Source organism: Littorina saxatilis, linkage group LG2 (assembly GCF_037325665.1).
Source record: "Littorina saxatilis isolate snail1 linkage group LG2, US_GU_Lsax_2.0, whole genome shotgun sequence".
NCBI lineage: Eukaryota > Metazoa > Mollusca > Gastropoda > Littorinimorpha > Littorinidae > Littorina > Littorina saxatilis.
In genome coordinates, this window is record NC_090246.1 from 16217740 (window position 1) to 16240914 (window position 23175).

Genomic DNA, 23175 nt, shown 5'->3' on the forward strand with positions numbered 1-23175 from the left:
AAAAAGTGTCGCCGTTTAGACTGACGCCGGCAGAGAAGTTCTGTTCGCAGAAGAAGCGCGATCTGCAATGTGTAGTATGTGCGATTAATTTGCAACCCGAAGCTCTACTCATACAATTTATAACTGTTCAAAGTGAGACAGTTCACAAATTAAGGTCTGCCCTATGAATATACGTATTCTATTTATATTAGGGAAGAAATAGAACTCTAAAGTCGTGAAGCGGCAACCGGCTCCGGGCCGCCATCTTTGATTTTCCCAAGCGCAACCTTGGCAAATGTATGCTACAGAAATTCAGTGAATGATCGACTTTAGCGTCCACTCCAGACCTTAAAGTAGGAAGATATGAAATATAAAATAACAATCAGATAACCTATATCCAATAGATTAAAGGTTTCCATACAGAAATAACCAAAACATAACTTACAAAGTCAACGAAAGTAGATTCGTAGAATCGCCCAAATCAACGCGAAAGTCGTTTGTGTTGTTGGTGTGAACTTCGTTTCACCGCCAACCGGAAATGACGTGTACGCAACATTTGTGATGTAGCACTTTCTTATATGGCACGAAACGAATGTGGTTGCATGGTTGAAAAAAGCCTGTACTAAATAAGCCTACTGCAAGCCGGCTCAGTCTTTTCCCGGGTGCAACCAACACAAAGCATAGGTAACGCTTTGGTGTTACTTACCGAGCCTTGTTTGAGGACAGGATCTTACGACAAAAGGTTTTATTACACTGAGGAAAATGGGTTCAAAATGAAGACGTTCAGGTTGGGGGAAACTAATGTTTGAAAATAATGTGTGTGTGTGTGTGTGTGTGTGTGTGTGTGTGTGTGTGTGTGTGTGTGTGTGTGTGTGTGTGTGTGTGTGTGTGTGCGTGTGTTTGTGTGGGGGAGTGTTTGTGTGTGGGAGTGTTTGTGTGTGGGAGTGTTTGTGTGTGTGTGTGTCAGTGCGTTCCGCGTCTGTCTGTCTGTCTGTGCGCGCGCCTGCACATAAAAACTATATCTTCGAATCACCACGGAGTGTTAGGCATCCGGGCCTCGTCATAACCTACGTATACCCTTCACACGGAATGGACAGTTGAACGTGTGTTCTGACTTTGCTGTTCAAATATGTGTGTAGGTGGTTTTAAGTGGCAGAATTCTAATATTACCTAACACGCTGTGTTGCCTTTTGTGCTGTTTTCTTATTTCTTTTCACAACTAACAACAATGAATGAAGCCACCCGCAAGTCACCCTCAACTCGCAGCGTAAATGGGACGTGAATTACGTTCCGGAATTGTGAATGGGAACAACAGAACAAAGTGTTGAGGCTTGTGCTGAGACTCTGAAAATGAATTTACCATCGGTGCACTTTTTGTTCTGCACCCTCGTTGCTTTCTTCAATGCAGTTGGTAAGTCTTCTTTCGTTTATGGGTGTGGTTTGTGTGTTAATGCTGTCTGCTGTTACAGTGTGCAAACTTCCTTGTCGGGAAATGCGTCGATACAATAGTCTAGCGCACCAATGTTTTGTAGCCGCCGGCTATTTATAGCCCGGAAACTTAGGTTTCGCTCTTGTTTAAGTGGACTTGTAAGTTCTGAATTGTGTTGCGAAAAATATTGTTGGGAAAAATACACAACAGACTACTATCTTTTTGGGGGTTTTGTGGAGTCGTTAGTAGTTTACTGTGTCGCTGTCACTTATACTGTCGAGGCCATTTCAGCACGGCAGTTTCTTAGGTAAAATGATTATCATAGTGTGTAGTATACTGGGAATAACTTGACTGGCTTGTATACCGAAAGTGTATTTTTACACAACTATGTAGCTAGCGTCTAGTCTCGTCGTTGTAAAGTGTTGCTTCAAGAGGCTTGTATATTGAATATGTCAAGTTGAAGTGTCATCGTTGCAATTGTTTACTGATACTGTAGCCAACTCAAAGACAGAAACTATGCAGTCTTCAAGAGAACACGACATACACAGTTTCATTTAGTTCTAGTTTTTTATATTTAGTCAAGTTTTGACTAAATATTTTAACATCGAGGGGGAATCGAAACGAGGGTCGTGGTGTATGTGCGTGTGTGCGTGCGTGTGTGCGTGCGTGTGTGCGTGTGTGTGTGTGTGTGTAGAGCGATTCAGACTAAACTACTGGACCGATCTTTATGAAATTTGACATGAGAGTTCCTGGGTATGAAATCCCCGAACTTTGTTTTCATTTTTTTGATAAATGTCTTTGATGACGTCATATCCGGCTTTTCGTGAAAGTTGAGGCGGCACTGTCACGCCCTCATTTTTCAACCAAATTGGTTGAAATTTTGGTCACGTAATCTTCGACGAAGCTCGGACTTCGGTATTGCATTTCAGCTTGGTGGCTTAAAAATTAATTAATGACTTTGGTCATTAAAAATCTGAAAATTGTAAAAAAAAATAAAAATTTATAAAACGATCCAAATTTACGTTTATCTTATTCTCCATCATTTGCTGATTCCAAATACATATAAATATGTTATATTCGGATTAAAAACAAGCTCTGAAAATTAAATATATAAAAATTATTATCAAATTTTTTTTTTCGAAATCAATTTAAAAACACTTTCATCTTATTCCTTGTCGGTTCCTGATTCCAAAATATATAGATATGATATGTTTGGATTAAAAACACGCTCAGAAAGTTAAAACGAAGAGAGGTACAGAAAAGCGTGCTATCCTTCTCAGCGCAACGAATACCCCGCTCTTCTTGTCAATTCCACGGGCACTGCCTTTGCCACGGGCGGTGGAGTAACGATGCTACGAGTATACGGTCTTGCTGCGTTGCGTTGCGTTCAGTTTCATTCTGTGAGTTCGACACCTACTTGACTAAATATTGTATTTTCGCCTTACGCGACTTGTTTTCTTTTATTAACAGAGGCCTGTGGTCGCGGCACAAGCGAGCAACAAACACAAAACGGGGCCTCCGTCTCGCAACTACAGCACAAAAAATCTACCATCAAATTGAGTCACCGACACGAATGTACCGCAGCAGAGAAGGATTCCGCAGCATGTCTCAACAGCGGAGTGTGTTACGCCGTGGACTTGGAAGGGAATGGAGACCGTAGCGCTTTTTGTTAGTAAGTATGGAGTACACGCAATCCGTCTTTCAACCTTTAAAAACCTGACATAGCTGTTATTGAAAGAGGTCGCTGTATAGATTCACCAGTATGGTATGCACTGGGAAAGTTTACCCAGAGTATCGTCTCTTGTGACTTGCGGTGTAAAATTGGGGGGGGGGGGGGGGGAAAAATGAGGTTTCACTGTACTCGCGTTGTTACCAATGTCAGTGCGCTCTCGACGGGCGCTGTGGCGGAGTGGTAAGACGTCGGCCTCTTAATTAGAAGGTCGTGGGTTCAAATCCCGGCCGCTACCGCCTGGTAGGTTAAGTGTGGAGATTTTTCCAATCTCCCAGGTCTTATGTGCAGACCTGCTGGTGCCTCAAGTTATTTCCCTTCATGTGTACACACAAGCACAAGACCAAGTGCGTACGGAAAAGATCCTGTAATCCATGTCAGAGTTCGGTGGGTTATAGAAACACGAATATACCCAGCATATGCTTCCACTGAAAGCGGCGTATGGCTGCCTAAATGGCGGGGTAAAAACGGTCATACACGTAAAATTTCACTCGTGCAAAACACGAGTGTACGTGGGAGTTTCTGCCCACGAACGCAGAAGAAGAAGTGCGCTCTCATTTGCATTGTCTTTGCTTCTCAGTGCTCATTGCTAGCATTTCGTGCACCGTAAGTCGCTTAAATGGCCGAGTATTATATTCTATACAGGTGCGTGTTTTAGTTCGATCTCAGCAACTCAGCAGGGAGTCTTTTGGCCCCCCAAAAAAGGTGTGGTTAAGGTAACATAACCACACAAAAAAATAGGGTAGGAAGGTAGGCAATCACTTTATTTTTGTTCAAAGGGGTATTAGATCGCTAGGTACGAAGAGAAGATAATCACAGCAAACTCTGCCTGTGTGGGTAAAACTTCAGAAGGCTATGTTGGTAAATGTAACGTGTCACAGTCAAGATAAAAATCTAGGCCATCGTTATGCGGTCGTTCACACAACGCAAAGAGACTAATTTGAAGGGAACTCTAATTACACAGTCAAGCGGATGTCTTCTCACACCTAATACTATCAGTTACACCGCTGATAATAGACAAATGTGACCCTCCACCACGAAATGAGTCGCATGTCACCTCGCGCGGTTCTGGGCTAGGCTTTATATAAGTCCGGGGAGTGTCTGGTAACAGTGGGAGGGTCACCTTAGTCACAGGCTTATAACTCAAACCGTGTTCGATCTTTTCTAAAACGGTTTTCACCACTGGATAGAGCATACAAAACTGTTTATGAAAATGTACAAATATGAAAATCATGCAAAGGTGACATTCGACTCATTCCGTGGTGGAGGGTCACAAATGTTTCAGTTTCCTGTTTCTCTGTGCCGCCGCGGCCTCCACTTCCGAGAAATGTTTCGCTCAAAAAGTGTGAAGTTAGCAATGTACGCAAAAGGCATGGACATTCCTGAGGATTGAGTTTGGAGGTAAATCCTGTTCCAAAAACCGTGTCGTTAAATTACCCTATACTTTGTGTGTATGGGCTTCTCTTTGGTAAAAACGACAAAAAGTGTCGACGAAACCAATAGTCGATAGATAATATTGCACATAGATATATAATGGTGGATTGATAAAAAAAAAAAAAAAAGAATAGATGGATGGCTTCTTCAAATACCTTCCTGCGGATCCCTGTATCCATGATTTGTCGACCCTTGTATTCAGTAATTGTCGGATCTTTTGACCCTTCTATCTGTGGGTCTTTGGATTTGTCTACCCTTGCACCCATAGACCTGGATATGTCGACCTTTGTTTCCGTAAACCTTGCATCTGTAGACATTTGTATTCATCAACCCTGGATCTGTGAACACATGGACCTTTTGACACTTGTGTCCATAGAATCTGCATCTGTTGACCTTGTATCTATGGATCGGTCGATTCTTAAATCCATGAATCAGTCGACCTCAGGATCCACTTATCTGTCGACCCATATGTCTTGGATCTTTGTATATATATGTCTACCCTTTAATCGTCGGATCGGTTTACCCTTGTATCTATGGATCCCTCGGTCTGCCGACCCTCGTATCTACGGATCCCTGGATCTGCTGACCCTTGTATATGTGGATCCCTCGATCTACCGACCCTTGTATTTATGGATCCTTGGATCTGACGACCCTTGTATCTATGGATCCCTGAATGTGCCGAACCTTGTATTTATGGATCTCTGAATGTGCCGAACCTTGCATCTACGGATCCCTGGATCTATCGACCATTGTGTCCACGGAGCCCTGGATCTATCGACCATTGTATCTATGGATCCCTAAATCTACCGACCCTTGTATCAATGGATCCTTGGATCTACCGACCCTTGGATTCATGGAGCCAATCCCATGGAGTATACTGCATTATAATATCCTGTTCATTTGTTTTGCAGCTGTGTTGAAAAAGAGACGGGGGCGCGTTGTGAGCAGTTTGTATACACAGGTAATTTAGCATTGAAGCTTACCGTCTCTACTGCTTTCATTATCTTTTAATCTTTTCCGTCTAATCTGTTTGACTTTTTTCTGTCCTGTTTATCATTTTATGTTTCAATTATGTCCTTCAACTTTATCCAGTCGTTTAGTAATATATCGATGAAGTGATCATTGAGTTTAAGTATACCACTGTGGGTAGATCACTCGACCAGGTGGTCAATCTTCCTGGGACATTTATCCAGTTAGATTGATTCAGTTAAGTCAATTCTCCAAGCCATTTTGTGCATCACTGCAAAACATCAGCAAGTCAGTCAGCCAGTCAGTTGAATTTGAAATGTTACGGTAGACGGGCGCAGTGGTAAGACGTCGGCCTCCTAATCGGGAGGTCGTGAGTTCGAATCCCGGTCGCTGCTGCCTGGTGGGTTAAGAGTGGAGATTTTTCCGATCTCCCAGGTCAACGTATGTGCAGACCTGCTAGTGACTTAACCCCCTTCGTGTGTACACGCAAGCACAAGACCCAGTGCGCACGGAAAAGATCCTGTAACCCATGTCAGAGTTCGGTAGGGTATAGAAACACGAACATACCCCGCATGCCTCCCCCGAAATCGGCGTATGCTGCCAGAATGGCGGGGTGAAAACGGTCATACACGTAAAACTCCACTCGTGCTAAAAACATGAGTGAACGTGGGAGTCTAAGCCCATGAACGAAGAAGAAGAAGAAGAAGAAGAATGTTACGGTCATTACCGCTCGTTTATAAATGATTATGCATTGGTTCACAAATTGACTCATTTGAGTGTTAAATTACTGAGATTTTACTTACAATAGATAGATATGCGAAAAATCAAAACACGGAAATTCGGCACAGCAGGACTTTGTGCTGTAATGATTAAAACAATTGTGTGTTGTTGTTGTTGTTGATGTTGTTGTAATTTGTCATCTCTAAAACAAAGCTAACAAAATATACGGACAATTGTATCTTCTTTCTTTCTTCTTCTTCTTCTTCTTCTTCTTCTTCTTCTTCTTCTTCTTCTTCTTCTTCTTCTTCTTCTTCTTCTTCTTCTTCTTCTTCTTCTTCTTCTTCTTCTTCTTCTTCTTCTTCTTCTTCTTCTTCTTCTTCTTCTTCTTCTTCTTCTTCTTCTTCTTCTTCTTCTTCTTCTTCTTCTTCTTCTTCTTCTTCTTCTTCTTCTTCTTCTTCTTCTTCTCTTTCATTCTTCTTCTTCTTCTTCTTCGTTCATGGGCTGAAACTCCCATGTTCACTTATGTTTTCGCACGAGTAGGTTTTTACGTGACGTGTACGGCCGTTTTTACCCCGCCATTCAGGCAGCCATACGCCGCTTTCGGGGGAAGCATGCTGGGTATTTTTGTGTTTCTATAAAGCCTGTCCTTAATTGGACGAAGTCGACTTCGCGTAGCTCACTTCGCGAAGCTTCCAGAACGAGAATTCGTCCCTTAATTGATCTACTTTCAGCATAGCTTCGTGAAGTCCAAGGGAATGCATTCTGCTCTTTCGAGTGTGATTTCTACGTCCATCTTGAATCAAAAAGCACTCTTCTGACAAAAAGAACAACTTCATCACAGCTACGGCGCAACTTTGCATGTCAAAACTTGCGAAGCGATGTAGTGGACGAAGAACTCCGCCGCAGCTGCGGGTTTTCGGTATAAAGACTTCGCGAAGTTGACTTCGTGCTCAACTAAGGCCGGGCGTTACCCACCGAATTCTGACACGGATCAAATGATCTTTATCATGCGCACTTGGTTTTGTGCTTGCGTGTACACACGAAGGGGGATACGGCACTTGCAGGTTTGCTCATAAGTTGAGCTGGGAGATTTGAAACAATCTTCACCCTTAACCCACCGAGATTTGACCTTCCGATTAGGAGGTATCTTCTTTCAAATGTCGCACCCACCTGCTGCAATACTAGACAAAAGACTAGGTACGAGCAAACATAGACATATAACTATGTTGAAGTCTTGGTTTGATTTTGTGTTTGCAGGTCAGGGTTTGGTGGCGGAAGCGGCGTTTGACTATCGCCTTGCTACCATCGTGGTCTTGTCGCTTGCTGGATTGATACTTGCTGTATTTCTTCTCGTGGTCTTAGGTGTGTACAAGAAAGGAAGGTGATCAGAGATCAACAGGGCGCAATCATGTTGGTGAACATTGTTTCCATTGGGGTTATTATATAATTATTATTATTATATATTCCAAACAAATATGGAAAAAATAACCAAAACAAGCCTTCACGTTTTCACCTATATATCTGTGTGTATGTGTGCGTTTTGTGTGCAATAACTGATTTGCAAAAGGTAGTACATGTACATTGTATCTTCATGCATGGTAAGAAGGATTGTAAGCATGTGTATGAGACATTGACAGGCAGAATGTTTGTAGGAAGCTGTTTGAGGAACCGAGGAGCATTTTGTTGAAATTGTGATCAAAGTGATAAATTCAACGAAGCAGCACAGATGTCGACCTGATGTACATGTCATGAGAGTAGTGGCTAATTGATGCCGGTGCTAGTATGTGAATGCACAAAAGTGTGTTTGTAATCATGAATAATAATATTGATAGGGAGGAATGACTGAGGAAAATCGAAATGTGTTTTTCTTTTAGACAAAAGTACCCCTTAATATACATTTTAAAGTCCGTTTTAACTTAGTCATTACATAGGTTCAGTTCCCAGTGCGTGTAGGCAAGTCATACATGTATATCACCGGTACACGTATTAGAAACTTTATCCAGATTGACCATGCATGGAACTACTACGAATAGCAGACGATCTAATTGCCGAAAGTCACTCTGTGTTGTTTTGGTGGAGATTTTTTGTGTGATAAGGAACGCATACCTAATCAAGTTGAAATTGCTCAATTCAATATGACTAAAACGTTTGTTACTGCGATAAGATATGTCTCTCTTTGGCGCAATAATCCAACCCAAGCTTCCAGTTCCTTGAAACAGAACATACAATTCCGCCGTTGCTTACCCTTCGCCTTTTCGTGATAGTTTACAATGATGCTGCGATTGTACAGATGGGGAACCTTTAGAAGCAAAGGAATTCGTCTTCAGCTCGATCGTTCTCTAAAATCCATTTCCAGGTACTTTTAAGAATGTCGGAACTCTACAACATTGTAGAAAACAAAAGTTACAAACGACATAAGGGACCTTACTTCCCATGCATTATACATGGTGGCCACCAAAACAAATGCCACTTTCTGTCATTCTGTGAGTGTGAGAAAGCCCGGATGAAATCGACAGTGAAGGCTGATTTGACAATCGCAGTTAAAAATGTAACATATCATTTTTTAAAGAACTTGAGAAGTAAACATGTGCAAGGTATATGAAAAGAAACTGTTCAAAACAAAACAAAACAAAACGAGCATCCACTGATTGATAATCAACATTATGGAAAGTAAATAATAAGGATGGGTATATATATGAGTGCATAGTTTGTGCACGAGATCACATGTAAACTTCGCAGAAAGGGAATCAAAGGAGTGGGCAACAATCACGGCACACAAACACTCTCTTTTCTATCCTGTTGAATACATACGACCAAACATGATTAAGGTTTCAGTGTTTCAAGGTTTTATAGTCGTGATTAGATCCTTAGGGTTTTTAGCTAACACAAGAAACAACTAACCCAAACCAATAAAATGAAAATGCACGCAGACACAGCCAACAATGAAAACAAGAAATTCCTCCGAGGTAGGAAAAACACCCCCGTCAAAGGGAAATAACCTTCTCAGTTGGTGGCAGTGAGAATGGTTATTTCCCTTTGACCATTAATATGTCCCTCTATAAGTCCTTGTATAATTTTAATCCACCAATAACTCACTAACCGTGTGTTTGACTGGTCCCAATTTTTGTAAGGACCGTCTCAGGAATGTATAGAACCTGTTCACCAAGTTTGGTGACGATCGGTCCGTTCATTCTTGAGATCTATATGCGAACACAAACACACAAACACACAAACACATCGACCGAAACCTACACACACCACTATACCGGTGTGTAGCTAAACAACATGAATCAAAACAAAGAACGGTACGTCACGTGAAGGATGACCTACTCAGCCATACCTCTGTTTTCCTCTCTACCGCCCCTTCACCTCACGGCTTCACAACAATCATCTACCCTATACTTTCCCGGTCATGTGTGTGACCAGCCGACAGCGCGGCTTCCTTGTTATGTATCGCAGAGAGAGAGAGAGAGAGAGAGAGAGAGAGAGAGAGACAGGGACAGAGACAGAGACAGAGACAGACTGAGAGACACAGAGACAGAGAGAGAGATACACAGAGACAGAGAGAGATACAGACAGAGAGACACAGACAGGGAGACACGGACAGAGAGACGGACAGATAGACAGACACAAAGACAGAGAGAGACACACACAGAGACAGTGAGAGAAACAGAGACAGAGACACAGTGAGAGACAGAGAGAGACAGAGAGACACAGACACAGAGAGACACAGACAGACAGACAGACACTGCAGAGAGAGACAGACAGAGAGAGAGAGACAGAGAGAGAGAGACAGAGAAAGACAAAGAGAGACAGACATACACTGCAGAGAGAGAGACAGACAGAGAGAGAGAGAGAGAGAAAGACAAAGACAGACAGACAGACAGACAGAGAGTGACTAAGACGGAGAAACAAATGAATACCGGGTGAGGGAAAAAAGACTCGAGAGAGAGCGCCTGAGATCGAGAGAGAGACATAGTGAGAGAAAGAGGTAGAGAATGAACGAATGAATGAACGAACGAACTTTATTACTCAAGGAGAGAGACAGATAGACAGGACAGACACTTAGACAGAGCGAGAGACTGAGAGACTTGGGGTGTATGTGACAGACAGCGTGTGTAGTGTTACACCGCATTTAATCTACGAGCAGCAGAATTCTCACTATGCGCGCCGGATACATTTCTGGAATCGCGTAGCACAAAGTTGGAATTCCTAAAATAGCGGCCATTGTTGGAGCACCATCGATTTCCATAATAGCGCACATGACGAGGTGCAGCTCATTTTCGGAACAGCGCAGATGACGAGATGGGCCACAACACATGATAGTTTGATTTCCAAAAAAGCGCAGCTCATTTCCGGAACAGCGCAGATGACGAGCTGCGTCACAACAAAATGGAAGCCGCCAGTGGCATAGAAGCCTCCAGTGGCAAGCTCAATCGCGACCTTTAGTACTAGGGCGCACATAGCGCCCTAGAATAATCTTCTCATTCCTGCTCGTCTTAATCCTCCCAACCAGCCCTTTTCTTCTTCTGTAGGATCTCCGGAAGATGAACATTCAGACATAATAGAGATACGCTTTTTAAATTTTGAATTTCTTGCATGCGCGCACACACACACACACACACACACACACACACACACACACACACACACACACAAACACATATCTACTTAAACACGCGCGCGCGCGTACATCTATCTTTATATATATACGACTAGTGTCTGTGTGTCTGTCTGTCTGTGTGTCTATGCGCGATGCACGGCCAAAGTTCTCGATGGATCTGCTTCAAATTTGGTGGGCATATTCAGGTACACCCGGGACACAACCTGGTCGGGTATTCGGATCGACCTCTTCCCGGCGCAGCCGTACACCGGCGAAGCGGGTATTCATCTAGTCCATATCTATATATATATACGACTTGTGTCTGTCTGTGTGTGTGTGTGTGTGTGTGTGTGTTCGCGATGCACGGCCAAAGTTCTCGATGGATCTGCTTCAAATTTGGTGGGCATATTCAGGTAGACCCCGGACACAACCTGGTCGATGAGAATTTTCAACACGTGCTCTCAGCGCGCAGCGCTGAACCGATTTTGGTTCCACCTCAGCTACCCGGGCCCCCATACCGACACACCAAAGCCGCTACACCACATCACAACGCCAAAGTTCTCGGTGGATCTTTTTCAAATTTGGACACCGTATTCAGCTACACCCCGGACACAATATCATCGATGAGATATTTCAACACGTGCTCTCAGCGCGCAGCGCTGAACCGATTTTGGTTTTTGTGTTCATTTCACCATTACAAGTAACTCTTCCTTATCTTCTCCAGTGTTTTCCGTTTATCTCCCTTCCTTCGTGTGGCTTCAATCCATATTCCCGTTTCTAAGTTACTATTTTTAGGGGGACACCCCAAAGCGTCCCGGTACCAAAGCGTCCCGGTACCGAAGCGTCCCGGTACCAAAGCGTCCCGGTACCGAAGCGTCCCGGTACCAAAGCGTCCCGGTACCGAAGCGTCCCACTATAACGCGTCACAGGACTTAGACTTTTTTTTTTTTTAAACCTTGACCAAGGGCGGATCAATTCGCTTTGGAGGAGGGGTTACAAAATGACTGCGAAGATACAAGTTAACGGCGCCGAAGGCGCCTAAGCCTCTTGGGGGGTCCGGGGGCATGCCCCCCCCGAAATTTTTGTTTATCCAAAGAAGCAAAATAGAGCTAACTGGTGCATCCTGAGCCAATAAATTACCTCTTTTTTGGGGGGGGGTGGGGGGAGGGGTTACGTAACCCGTGTAACCCCCCCCCCCCAGATCCGCCCTTGTTGACCTTGATTTGACCTTGACTTGACTAACCATATTTATTTATTTTTTAAATTTAATCTTGACCTTGATTTGACCTTGACTTCACTGATTTTCTTAATTTTGCACAGACCTTGATTTGCTTTCGGTAAAAAAAATCACTTTTTGTCCAACTTTTCCCCAATTTTACTTTAGATCTGTACTCACAACACACCAATTTGGAAATACTGTACCCGTGTGGACAAGTTCGGGGGAAAAGTCCGTAGGCTTCCGTTCACAAGAGGGATATGTCTGTTATCACACACGCTTTCTGGCTTCACTAAGCGTGAGCGTCGGAAAAAGTCTTTTCAGTTCTGCCTCCGACTTTTAAATTGTATCATTTGGGTTAATTTGGGTTTGTTTGGGTTCATTTGGGTAATAAAAAACGCTCGCACTGGACCCGAGTACTCTTCAGACTGGCTCGCTCCCCCAGTATGAAAGTTTTTGTCTTGTGCACGTTTAAGACCAAGTGATTGCTCTGTGTGAATTACAGGCATTCCCTTTGCTTTATAAATACATTGGCATGCGAGCCGAGGATGTGCGTGGTGACTGGTACCGGGACGCTTCGGCACCGGGACGCTTCGGTACCGGGACGCTTCGTGCCCTACTGCGCGGGAGCGTCCCGAAGCGTCCCGGTACCAAAGCGTCCCGGTACCCCTGTGACGCGTTATAGTGGGACGCTTCGGTACCGGGACGCTTCGGCACCGGGACGCTTCGGTACCGGGACGCTTCGGTACTGGGACGCTTCGGTACCGGGACGCTTCGGTACCGGGACGCTTCGTGATGTACCCATTTTTAGAATGTCACTGCGCTGTCCAGAACGCTTCCCTTGCACCCGTAAGTTGTTCTTACTGTCAAAGTGAAAAGGTCGAATCAATTTATAGCCACGCGAAAAATACACTGTCACCTATCTCTATATATTTATAGATATAGATATACATATATATATATACGGCTTCTCTGTGTGTATGTGTGTTTGTGTGTGTGTGTGGGCAAAAACCTGTGTATTGTAGAGTTCTGTTTGTGATGTGGTCTAGCGGCTTTTGTCTGTCTGTATGTTCTGGCATTTGAGAAGCCACAACAGATAATATAGGGCTAAGAAATAAGCTCTAAAAATCTCAAACCCGTTTGACAGGACTTCGCCTTCAAAGGTGATTGTGGTGAACCGCCACGCTGTCTGTCTCTGTCTCGCGATTCACCCCGGCGAATTCACCATTCCCAGTAACTCTTCCTTATCTTCTCCAGTGTTTTGCGCCTTCGTGTGGCTTCAATCCATATTCCCGTTTCTAAGTTACTATTTTTAGAATGTCACTGCGCTGTCCAGAACGCTTCCCTTGCACCCGTAAGTTGTTCTTACTGTCAAAGTGAAAAGGTCGAATCAATTTATAGCCACGCGAAAAATACACTGTCACCTATCTCTATATATTTATAGATATAGATATACATATATATATACGGCTTCTCTGTGTGTGTGTGTGTGTGTTTGTGTGTGTGTGTGGGCAAAAACCTGTGGATTGTAGAGTTCTGTTTGTGATGGGGTCTAGCGGTTTTTGTCTGTCTGTATGTTCTGGCATTTGAGAAGCCACAACAGATAATATAGGGCTAAGAAATAAGCTCTAAAATTCTCAAACCCGTTTGACAGGACTTCGCCTTCAAAGGTGATTGTGGTGAACCGCCACGCTGTCTGTCTCTGTCTCGCGATTCACCCCGGCGAAGCCGGGTATTCCTCTAGTATATATATATATATATCCCATGAGCTGCTTCTTTGTCTCGCTACTATGGGTATATATGTTGTATTTTTCGGCTTCAATAAATACATAATGGGATCAAAAAAATATATCATAGTACCGATTCCGGTTTGGCCGAGGAACTATACTTCTGCCTACACTTGACACTGCACCGAACATGTTTCAGTGGATTGATGAAGAGCATTGCTCACATGGCTAAACAAAAGAAAACACAACATTCACAGAGGACAAAACCATGATACGTATCTGTGGTATGCGATACAATAAACAAAGCGTTTATCTTTACACTTTGGGTGCAGGTCGAGTAAAAAAAGAACAAAAGCGAAGAATCAACTGATAGTGACAGCAAACGAACCTCGCTGTTCATTTGAGGTGAAGCTAGAGTAACCTCCCTTCCTCCGTGTGTTCCAACAAGCAAAGATGCACTGTTACGAGTGTACCTTTTTGACTGGCCGCTTCGCTTCGTCATCCAGCACAGGCTGTTTCATCCATTTTTCGAGCATGTCCAACTTTTTTGCTTTACACTGACGTAAGTTCATGGTTATATGAAAGTATCCAAGAGCTCAGCAAACGTGTATTTCATCCTGATGGAGTAAAATCAGTCCAAACGGTATTCAACACGCAGTTTCAAGGAGCAGCCATTACACCGTTTTAGACAGAATTGACGCTACCGGTATGGGTTGATTAACGCAAGCACGATCGAACAAATTAACTAAGAGATATATTTCACGAACATGAAATGACTGCTTAAATCTAAAGGAAGTTATTCAGTAAAATGTTAGTTTATTTTCGCAATTCTACACTCCAACACAAAAATTAAACTAGAATTGGGATCCAAGTTAACCAAACCGGTGTTGGCAACGGTAGCCTGGCACTGTGACCTTGGACGGACTCAGAACCTAAATCGAAACTGTCTTTGATTCAATGAAAACTTTCATTGTGTGTGTGCTTTCTTTACTATCTTGAAACTAAAATGCATTCAAAAGCAAATCGAACAGTGGTTTGAATGTAGATTTAACACACATTTACGGATGCACTTGTTTGCACTTCATTTCTTCGGCGACGTGGCTTTAGCATGGGGTAGTGAAGAGGAACACACCTCGCTGGCTCACCTATTTTACACACCACAGACAACTACAGTGCTTTATTGTGGTCCACGTTGTCTTTGGTGTACGCATGGGATATACAGCTTACAACACTCGTGTTTTTTTATATGGCTTGTATTTCAGTCAAGACCCAGCGGATGAATATCATAGGGATTCACGAGCCTCGATGGATCTGTTTCAAATTTGGTGGGCATATTCAGGTACACCCCGGACATAACCTGGTCGATGAGATATTTCAACACGTGCTCTCAGCGCGCAGCGCTGAACCGATTTTGGTTTTTCTCTGGATCCATTCCCAGTAACTCTTCCTTATCTTCTCCAGTGTTTTCAGCGTTTATCTCCCTTTCTTCGTGTGGCGTCAATCCATATTCCCGTTTCTATTTTTAGAAGGTCACTGTCGACAACGCTCAATCCATATTCCAGTTATACTATTTTTAGACTCTTCTCCAGTGTTTTGCGCGTTTATCTCCCTTCCTTCGTGCGGTGCGCCGGCAAAGCCGGCGTACACCCGGCAAAGCCGGGTCCCCCGCTCGACTTCTTCCCGGCGAAGCCGTACCCGGCGAAGCGGGTATTCATCTAGTTTATATATTTATATACAAGTCAATCTTGTAGTTATTGACCTACTGTGCTCTCTCTGATATAATGATGTCAAAATATGTATGCATAATAGTGTCTCCTTGCTTTTCAATTGCAGTTCTAAAGATAAAGGCCAAGCGGAAGTCGAGCAATTGTAAAAATTGCATGGGCGATTGCAACAAGAGTGCGAAGCACTGTGTTACGACTGCCCTTCTGTGACTTCGAGCGGCGACCGAAAGAGAAATGTGGATACCAGAACAGAAAATATCTGAGTCTGAGGTAAACAGGGGCGGATCCAGGGGGATTTTCTTGAGCTTCCGGAAACCCCCCCTCCCCCCCCCCCCCCCTAGCCTAAAAAAAAAGAAGGAAAAGAAAAAGGAAAACAAATAAGAAATAAATACATTTTAAAAATAAAGAAAAACTTATGGCTCAGATTTCTCCAATTTATCATGGTTTTTATGAACATTTTTTGGGGAGGCATGCCCCCGGACCCCCCTATTAGCCGGCCTTTGTCTTCTAAGTGGCGGTTTGAGAAAGTAGTTAGATAATTTGTTGGCTTAGGTTACACCAGTTCGGTCAATTGTCCTTGTTTTGATCCAAATTTGTCTTTTTCAAATTTACTTGTTGGAAGGTGTATTAGGGAAAGTTTCTTGGCTCAGATTGCACCATTTTGCTCCGATTTTCTTGTTTTTATCAACAATTCCCCCTAGGAGGTTCGAACTCTTCGCGCCCCGAACTAAACGCTTCGCGTTGACGAATTGTCCCTAAAAAAAATTGGAACCCTCACCCCGCCCCCCCCCCCACCCCACCCCCCGCCCCTAAAAATGCCCCTGGTAAAGGATGCTCTGGTCCCAAGAGCATCCATTTGGTTGGACATATACCAAAATGTAACAGCTCTGGGCATTTCTGAGATGATGAGATAAAATTAACTGTGAAGGAATGTGCCTTTCGCCGGTATAATCCTTTACAGGATGAGACCTTTTAGACAGACATTCAGAAGTCTGCCTTGAGCTGCTTGACAGCAACGAAATCATTGATGTATTGTAAATACAAACGACGTTGCAAAATGGCATGGCACAGTATTTGTTATCATGAAGCATTTTCATAGATCAGTATTTAAGGACTGTGTGTACTGTATATTTCAGTGTGTGTCAGTTTGACAAGGAACATGTCATGCTTCAACCCACGACACGGGACTACTGTCCACTTGTGTTGCGTGTGCTAGTCAGAGCATGAACAGAATATGGGATAAAGAGACCCCAACGAATTGTCCTCGTCATAGGACAAGGGGGACAACCTTTAGTTGGCTTGTCGCTGAATCCTGAACAGAGTTAACCTAACTTTAGAATTCTGCAAGTGCCATCGGTTGGCAGTTTCCCGATTTGCATGTACGGAACTAGCTTGGGTTCGGCCTCCTAGAACAAACGGAACGCAGTTTCTGTGTGATGTTTTTTTGTGAAAGAATATAAAAGAAGTGGCTTTTATTAAGTTGTAAACGTGTGTGTATGTGTGTGTGTGTGTGTGTGTGTGTGTCTGTGTGTCTGTGTGTGTGTGTGTATGGGTCTGTGTCTGTGTGTCTGTGTGTGGGTGTGTCTGTGTGTGTGAGAGAGAGAGAGAGATAAAGAGAGAGAGATGTGAAGAGAAGAGGATAAAAGTCGCTTTCCTATGTCAATGCTATACTGTTCAAAAAAAGAAACGCATAGTTGCTACTTGCCAAATTTGTTTTATTTTTCGAAAAAATTAACAGAAAATCCAATATTTTGATTATTTCTTTGAAATTTGGTATGGACACAGTTGAATGCACACACAGTTCATTTGCATCTTCAAATCAATCAGTCAATCAATACGATTGGGTGCCGAGGCTGTCAAGTCAGTAGGGGGTGTGACTGCCTTGAGCAGCAACAACTGCCCGGCACCTTCTGGGCATGGACTGGATCAGATGCCGGATATCTTGCTGTGGGATGGTGTCCCACTCCTCCTGAAGTGCCTGCAATAGATCGCGGTGATTTGCCGGCGCTTCTTCTCGCCTGCGCACACGTACGTCTGTCCAATTCATCCCAGAGGTGTTCTATCGGGTTCATGTCTGGCGACATGGATGGCCAGGGAAGCACCTGGACATGGTGGTCGGTGAGGAACTGGGTGGTGAGTCGTGCTGTGTGCGGGCGAGCGTTGTCCTGCTGGAATATGGCATCCTGGTCAGCCAGAAGAGGAAGGGCGTGTGGGCGCAGAATTTCCTCCACGTATCGCTGGGCAGTTATGCGCCCTTGGACGTGCACCAGGGTGCTCCTTCCAGCGGTATTGATCGCCCCCCACACCATGACGCCTCCACCACCATGAACGGGTGCCTCATCCACACAGTTGGGCGCGTAGCGTTCGTTTACTCTCCGGTAGACCCTCCTCCGACCATCATGTCGCTGGAGCAGGAAGTAGGACTCGTCGCTGAACCACACGTGTCTCCAGTGATTCCGGACGGTCCAGCGAAGGTGCTGGTTGCCCCACTGCACTCGGTTCTGGCGATGGCGGCGGGTGAGGACAGCTCCTCTGTGAGGTCTGCGAGCTCTCAAACCAGCTTCATGCAGGCGGTTCCGCACGGTCTGGTCCGATAATCGGTGTGGCCCGGGGAGAGCCTGGACAGAAGATGAGGCCGACAGGAAACGATTCCGGAGGTGGCGGAGCCGTATGAAGCGGTCGTGAGCAGCCGTTGTCGCCCTTGGTCTTCCCGCTCGTGGCAAGTCAGCAACGGAGCCAGTGGCTTGAAACCTGACCCACAGTCTACTGATGGTGCTCTGGGACACGTGGAAGTGCCTGGCGATTGCACTTTGACTTTGGCCTGCTTGTAAACGACCCAATGCAATTTGGCGGTCTTCTCTGCTCAATCGGGCCATCTTTCGTCGCTGAATTGTCGTCTGATTTCTTTGTGGCGAACAATCCGCTTTTATGGGTTTTGGAAGACATGGTGAGAGCTCAATATTCCCCGAGTTTCACGAGATTACACTGAAGCATGACGAGTGGTCATGCCAAATGAGCAATTTTGACATTGTAGCCACTGATAACGCATGCGTCACGTGCAGAGCTCACTTGTGGCAATGGACGAAAGGTCGACGACCAGATAAACATTTTCTGCAGTTTGGTGGATATCCTTGTAGCCATATAACTAAATTAACCAAATATTACAAGCTATGCGTATCTTTTTTTGAACAGTATAGTTGTTATCTAGGTGCCCAGGCGACTGGTTCCACACAGCTCTCACTTATACTCGTGTTGCAAATGCCGAGAGCATGTAAACCGCTAACGGTCTGTTGTTACCATTAACATGATCCCGTTGAATGAAATTAGGTATTCGGTGTTAGCAGAAAATAATGAATGGCATGTCGACAAAAGTTATGAAATATATTCTTCACTGTTTTTGTGTTTGTGTGAGTGTGTCAGTATGTGTGCGTGCGTGTGTGAGTACGTTCGCTTGCGCTTGCGCGTGTATGCGTGGGTGTGGGTGTGGGTGTGTGCCACGGTGTTTGTGTGTGTGTGTGTGTGTGTGTGTGTGTTTGTGTTTGTGTTTATGTGTGTGTACACACACGCACGCACACACACACACACACACACACACACACACACACACACACACACACACACACACACGTACATACCTTCGCGCGGGCATGCGGCAAGAGAGCAAATAAGGTAAAACATAGCATGAAAGGAAAAGAAAGATCAATTATTAAGAAAAGTACACGTTAACAAATCAAACAGAGTTACCTGCATTGTAAAACATATCTTGCCCACATGACATCAGTATGGTTGGAATAAACCTACATGTTCAAAAATGTAGAGAATAAAACACAACAACAGGAAGAAAAAGAACACGAACAAATGTTTAATTATCGACCACATTTGGACAGCAACTGAATGAATTCTTCTGTAATTGCAACATGTAACTCACGTAAAAGCATGTTTCTATTTCTTTACCAGGGAAAAAAGAATGTTTCCCAATCAGATCATAGTATTTCTGCCATAAAAAAAGTGTAACCATCCCTCCTCCACACACACACACATACACGCACTCACACACACACACACACACACACACACACACACACACACACACACACACACACACACACACAAACAGGCGCACCCTACCCATTACACTTTCATAAAAACCAAACGGAAAGAATAATTTATTGTTGAATTTTTTTTTTACTCTGCTGGCTAAAATTGCCCGAACAAACGGAATAGAGCCAAGTTAAGAATCACGGCATCTTAGTACACAAGGTCAGATCGTGCATTTCCTGGCATGACGCGACAGCTGTGCTCTAAACTTGAACTGTGCCGAACATTTGGCACAAGAATACCCCAGATTAAAGTGCACGCGCTTTTCATGATCATGCAGGCTTTTTCTGCTGCTGTAGGTCTTGGAACAATGTTCACAAGCGGTCCGAGCATCTATAGCTGTGCACCTGTGCCTCTTGGGGTTGACATTACGCTTGTCAGCAAATTTTTTGTTGCGCTGAAAACAAGAGTATGGCTTGGTTTTTAGGTGGACAGAGTTTGTATGTGCGTGCAAATTACTCGCTTCTCTGAAGCGCTTGTGGCAGATTTAGCACTCAACACTACAATTGTCTTCATGGTGCAGTCTTTTATGTCTCAGTTAAAGCTCTGGTGTTACCGTAGCTCTTTCCACAGTGCGGACAAAGATGGCCAGTAGGTTCCGGTTGTGACCGCTTAGGGGTTGACGTCAGTGGCAGACCAGCACTTGTGCTTGAGGCAACCTCTACTTCACTGCTGATATCCAGAAAGCTATCCAGGGTAACAGCTGACACCTCCATCTGTTGAGAAAATCCCTCAAAACGCGTTAAATTTGGCTACAAGAAATGCGAATCTCATCTAAGAAGTGGTCCCAGCGCGGAACACTTTCAGTTGATATGATGTCCCAGCTCGGAACACATGGGTGTCCAGCGCGGAACGAAACTCGACTGACATGGGTTTTGGTTTTACTTCTCTTGCCTCAACGCCTTAAAGCAGGTTCGGGAAAATGCATCAGCATAGCAGCAAGAAACAATAGAACAAACTTATGATACAGAAAAGCCATAACATGATACCGTTGCTTATCATTTCTTCATTTTGATCAGTTTGTGAGCCCAAAAAGCGACATCCCGCAAGTATTTCAAGCCGATGCGGGTCACATACTAAACCTAGTCAGATAATAAAAAAAAACAGCAATAGAGAGACAAATCATTTAGGTTAGTGCAAAAACCATCCGTTTTCGGATGTGAGTTTTCTAGAAGACATAGTTTGTACTTTAGTGCAGACACTTACGTTTGTGTGACACCAAGCCCGGCTGAAAACGGAGGAACAACGAGCCCGGCTGAAATAAGGCGGAACACAGCCCCCGGTGTGAGACATGTAAAACAATCTCACACAGCCACACTAATGAGATCAAAGAGGAGTAGCCCCTATCGTGGAGAGAAATGCCTGGAATTGGCAAGATCCCAGCAAAGCTCTTTTCCCAGTCTGTACGTGATCCTTTCTCTATCAGTGGAGGGCTGCTGGGATGATGAGGCGAGGCGGATGCAGGAATCATTTATTAACTTGCGATAAGGATAACGCTCTGCCCATAAAATCAGATTTTTTTTATGGATAGAGATAAGGGAAATAAAAATCTATTTGCGGAAAAGAGGTCAGCGTACACCCCAACAGCTCGCTTATTGATTTCATTTTATCTAACTATTTATTCATTTATGTATATACTTATTTATTTTATTGATTGATTGATTTATTAATTTTGGCAGAGTCAAAGCCAGTTTGATCCTGTCTGCCTAGTTCACATTAGTCAACAGTGTTCTGTCGAGACTGCATACATGTGCATTCACTTAAACACAAGCACACACATTTCCTTGCGAACCGCTGCTTACGAGGAATACAGGATGTTCCTTCTGGAATGCGGATATTAACCAGAAACAAAAGTGTTTGATAGAAACGTAGAATGTTCAACTTTGCCTGCAGGTGGAGATTAATCTTAATTGTCATGATTGTGTGTGAGGGTCGCACTGGATTTAAAAACCAATCAGTAATATACGAAATCAGCATTTGAGCAAACGGGTCCGCTCTCGAACAAAGCAGCAATTAACGCTGACAACAACAACGCTGACAACAACAACAACGATGACAACAACAACAACAACGCTGACAACAACAACAACTACAATAACAACAACAACAACAACAACAACGCTGACAACAACAACTACAATAACAACAACAAAAACGCTGACAACAACAACTACAATAACAACAACAACAACGCTGACAACAACAACAACAACGATGACAACAACAACAGCAACAACAACAACAACAACAACAACAACGATGACAACAACAACAACAACAACGATGACAACAACAACAACAACGCTGACAACAACAACAACAACAACAACGATGACAACAACAACAACTACAACATGAGAACAACAACAACTACAATAACAACAACAACGCTGACAACAACAAAGCTGACAACAACAACAACGATGACAACAACAACAACTACAACAACTCTGACAACAACAACAACAACAACAACAACAACAACTACAACAACAACTACAACAACGCTGACAACAACAACAACAACAGCGCTGACAACAACAACTACAATAACAACAACAACAGCAACAACTTGACAACAGCAAAAAACAACAACATATCAAACAAAAGAAGCAGCAGCAACGACAGTAAGTACAACAAGTTGTAATATTTACATCAGCAAGAAAACCTGTTGATTGCAGTAGAAACCCTTTCTGTTGTTGAACAACGTACGATCACATGGTCATGTCCGGTGTAATGGCCTGGCCAAATCGGAAATAGTGAGCCGAATCGTTTCTACAGGAACTACTGTTTTGTGTGGTGTGTTGTGTGTCGTGTGTGTGTGTGTGTGTGTGTGTGTGTGTGTGTGTGCGTGTGTGTTTTGTGTGTCGCTGCAACGATAGCTTACCCTGGTATGTCTGGAGTAGAGCAAGAAACAAAGATTAGTCCCACGTTCGCACTGTACTTTCAGAAGCAAAACACTGAACTTCGATTCGCTCTTATGATATACCCACGCAACAATTGCACATGACAGAGCGCTGAGACACCCACAGAACAACTTAACCTATTGACCTTAATGTTTTATCACAGATTTGCCACCTGCGGAATGTACACTGCAATCGTGCGAGCACAGACGCAGGTGTATCAGTCTACCGTGAGAAAAGGCGTAATGAAAACATCGTTAGAATGATGGTCAATAAATCACGTTGCAGTTACGTGTTTGATTACCGTCAGTGTCTGAATTGTACATGTCAGTTTGCAGCCCTTTATAGCTTTATACAGGTGCCAATTTCCCTTTGGAAATGAATCAGCAGGTCAGTAGGCCTACGTTTTCCTGTTGTTGTTGTTTTTTTAACTTGTTCTTTGACACTGATGTTGTACACATTCATTAAACAGACAGACTCTGCATCGATACACTACTTGTATATCCGGAAATGAATCACGATCATTAAAGAGTTACGGAACCGTGTTTAGGTAAAAAGTGAATATCGTGAATCACGAGGCTTTGCAACATGCACCCACACATTCATATAAGGCCCACAAGAATATAGCGCCATTCGTGAGACAC

At 43.8% G+C, this 23175-nt stretch overlaps 1 protein-coding gene across 2 annotated transcripts; it reads left to right on the plus strand.

The window, feature by feature from the left end:
• The first annotated feature begins 1008 nt into the window (after positions 1-1008).
• On the plus strand, positions 1009-15843 carry LOC138958326 (pro-neuregulin-4, membrane-bound isoform-like). 2 transcript variants are annotated; one of them, XM_070329439.1, is made up of 5 exons: positions 1009-1390; positions 2879-3080; positions 5483-5532; positions 7518-7622; positions 15640-15843. In XM_070329439.1, exons 1-5 carry the CDS (start codon positions 1282-1284, stop codon positions 15738-15740), a joined length of 567 nt encoding a protein of 188 aa, XP_070185540.1. In that variant the 5' UTR covers positions 1009-1281; the 3' UTR covers positions 15741-15843. The 2 variants fall into 2 exon arrangements, with proteins under 2 accessions (XP_070185540.1, XP_070185541.1); XM_070329440.1 differs by lacking the exon at positions 15640-15843 and having other exon boundaries at positions 1028-1390; positions 7518-7757.
• Positions 15844-23175: the final 7332 nt, after the last annotated feature.

Coding starts and splice junctions, on each gene's coding strand:
- LOC138958326 (XM_070329439.1), top strand. CDS start 1,282: ATGGGAACAACAGAACAAAGTGTTGAGGCTTGTGCTGAGACTCTGAAA. Junction 3,081..5,482: donor GACCGTAGCGCTTTTTGTTA/GTAAGTATGGAG, acceptor TTTGTTTTGCAG/CTGTGTTGAAAAAGAGACGG. Junction 7,623..15,639: donor ATTTCTTCTCGTGGTCTTAG/GTGTGTACAAGA, acceptor TTTCAATTGCAG/TTCTAAAGATAAAGGCCAAG.